At 40.7% G+C, this 2964-nt stretch overlaps 1 protein-coding gene across 1 annotated transcript in view; it reads right to left on the bottom strand.

Moving 5' to 3' along the window:
• Tex14 (testis expressed 14, intercellular bridge forming factor) overlaps positions 1-2964 on the bottom strand; it is a 110975-nt gene that overhangs the window by 64898 nt on the left and 43113 nt on the right. Inside the window, exon 14 of the mRNA XM_023703170.1 lies at positions 1725-1828. Within this exon, the coding sequence (XP_023558938.1) occupies positions 1725-1828 (104 nt within the window). The remainder of the gene's footprint in view (positions 1-1724; positions 1829-2964) is intronic.

Here is a 2964-nt window from a genome sequence, read left to right as displayed (position 1 = left end):
TTGAACCGAGGTCTCTGTGCTTTGCTAAGCTTGTTCTAAGTAGGTACTTTAGACCCCTGAGCCATCTCACCAGCCCCGAAACTCTAAGTATCTTAATCTTACAGAAGTAGTGGAAGGCTGGGGATGTAGCTCAGTGGCACCTGCCTGGCTAGCATGAGATTGTGAGTTTGATTATCAGTACAAAAAAAGGAAGTAGGCTGGGGAGATAGCTCAAGGGCATAAGCACCTGCCTGGGCAAGCCTAATGTCCTGAGTTCAATCCCCAGTACCACCAAAAAAAAAAAAAAAAAAAAGGAAGTAGTAGGGGAATGGTGCTTACCTGTATCATACACCATAGTGCCCACACGAGTGGACTATACATCAATCTTGAAAGCATGGAGTAGGCATGCACGTGTACTCTAGCACACATGCAAGCAGCGAGCAATACAACTGTAATTACCTAGAAATAAACTCTCCACAACGAGTTATTTACTTCAAAATATCATCTTGTGGATGATTAAAAACAGTTATGTCAACTTTTAAAATTTTAAAATTAAGCATTTATTGCTTCTTTTTTTCTGCATTTGGTACAGAATCTACAGGGACTACAAGGTCTCACTATATAGACTGGACTTGCAATGATCCTCCTGTTTTCAGCCTCCCAAGTGCTGGGATTTACAGGCACATGCCATCATGCCCAGTCTCAACTGCTGTTTCAGTGTGCCCCCAGGGGTGGGGCCAGCACGGCACTCCTGGGATCGAACCCCGGCACCTGCAGTCTGCCTAATCAAGCACTTTAGTTCACTGAGCTATCTGGCCAGCCCTTACTGCTTCTTTAATTAATTATTTAAATGTGTTTGGTACAGGGTCTCACTGCACAGCTCGAACTTGTAGAGATCCTGTTTTCAGGTTCCCCAGCACTGGAATTATAGGCATGAGCCTTCATGCCTGGACTCAGTGGCTGGCCCAGTGCTCCTGAAGGCAGGGCCAGTGTGGTATGAGGTGCGAGGGACTGAACTCCGGTTCCTGCACTTGCCTACGCAGGTGCTTAGTCTGCTGAACCATCTTGCTGGTCCTCTTTAATAATTTGTGTAATACATTTTGTTTTACACAAATAATTTAAAATGCAGTGCTCATAAATACTCTACTCCTAGAGGATTTCTGCTAATATCAATTCATTTCATTCATTAGGAAATCACACGTTCCAGGATAATAATACTGTTCAACTTCTGTGGAGTCAGTGATAGTTTAATACATTCATGATGGAGCTCAATATGCATGACTGTCTTATTGGACAGCTTGTACCACCACATGGGACTGTCCCATGTTACCTGATGGGACAGTCACGCATGAACCACAAGTGGTTCAAGCTGGCAGGAGTATGTTAAACCCTGTTTTCCAGTAAATTTGATTTCTGGAGCACTGGCAAGTGGAGTACCTGGAATTTCCTTTTAAAAGAAAACTATTCGGTCAGTTTTGGAAAGGCAAGATACTGTTCTTTGGACAAAAAATAAGTTCTGCCTGGTGAAGGAGCCAGCCATGTTGCCTCTGCTCTCTACTGCAAGTTCCTATTACATTGCTCTTTCATTTGTTTGGCAGAAAGAATCTGATAAGATCTGCTTCTGTCTTGATCCTTTTCACTACTCCCAGGTCCTCTGTCACTAGACATAAAGTTCATTTAGTAGCCACATGGTCAGAGCAGAGTCTGACGATATAGGGACACAAATAATAAAATGTTGAACCTACCTACTATCTTGGTTTTTTTTCCTTTCCAAACTGTCCTTGGTTCCTTGAGTGGCCTGAAATGGTTCGCTTGTGTTTTGTTTTCCAGGATCACAAAGAGTTGACAGCTTAAAAAATAATAACCATATTTAAGTGCCTCGTTCTCTTTACTATTACACTATTTTCAAAGCCATTCTGGTAGTTATCTAGAAATAACCAGACATATCCTTTGCATGTCTCTGAACTAGTAATTTATCTCTTAGTCTAAAGTCTTTATCCAGCAACGTTGGTCCTCAAGAACCCAGTCCAAACAGGTTACATGTAAAAAATTAACAAATAAAACAGACATAAAAAAATCAGGGGCCAACGAGATAGCTCAGTGGCATAAGAGCCTGCCTGGTAAGCATAAGGTCCCGAGTTTGATTCCTGGTGCCAAAAATAAAACAAAATTAAAAAATCAAACACTCTCCTGAGCATTTTCCTCCCATGCTACTGTGAAGGCAGTGTATATTTGCTGCAGAAACTCTGCACTGAGGGTTGGGAAGATAGCCTGGCAGCATTAAGCACCTGCCTGGCAACAAGGGCCAGAGTACAATCCCTACTACTGCATGCCATACCAGCCCTGGAACCGTGGTGATATATGCTTATAATCCCAGCGCTAGGGAGGCTGAGACAGGAGGATCACTACAAGTCTGAACTGCATAGTGAGACCCTGTATTATTATTTTTTTTTTAAAAACCAAACCAACAAACAAAAAAACTCTGGGCCTTCAGTTAAGCTTAGAACAATCTGAGAGTCCTGTATTGCAGTTTCATCATGTGTACAGAAGGGACAATAATATCACCCAAGAAGATGTTATAAAAATAAAATACAATACAATAAAGGTTAGAATACTTTGGAAACAGGAAAAGTAAAATAAATGAAAGACTATGTCTTGTATTCAAAACTGAGACTTTGGCATCTCCTTGTTTTAATTATAACATAATTTTTATAAGATAATTGTATTTCTTTGCTTACAGAAAATTAAGGCTACAATCCCAGCACTGGGGAGGCTGAAAGTGGGAGGATCACTATGAGTCTGTGAAGCCCCTGTCACAAATACATTTTTAAAATTTTTTTCCCATAATTTCATTGATAAACAAATAGCAATGAGACAGTTTCAAATCAAATTGGTAGGACAGTTTCAATAATTAACACATTGCATACATTCCTCTCAGTGGTTAATTGCTGTACAAGATGCGAACTTGATATCCTATTTACAAAC

This window comes from Octodon degus, unplaced genomic scaffold (assembly GCF_000260255.1).
Source record: "Octodon degus isolate 3935 unplaced genomic scaffold, OctDeg1.0 scaffold00164, whole genome shotgun sequence".
Lineage (NCBI taxonomy): Eukaryota > Metazoa > Chordata > Mammalia > Rodentia > Octodontidae > Octodon > Octodon degus.
The sequence above is the reverse complement of the archived record's forward strand: the minus strand, read 5'-3'. Positions and strand labels throughout refer to the sequence as shown.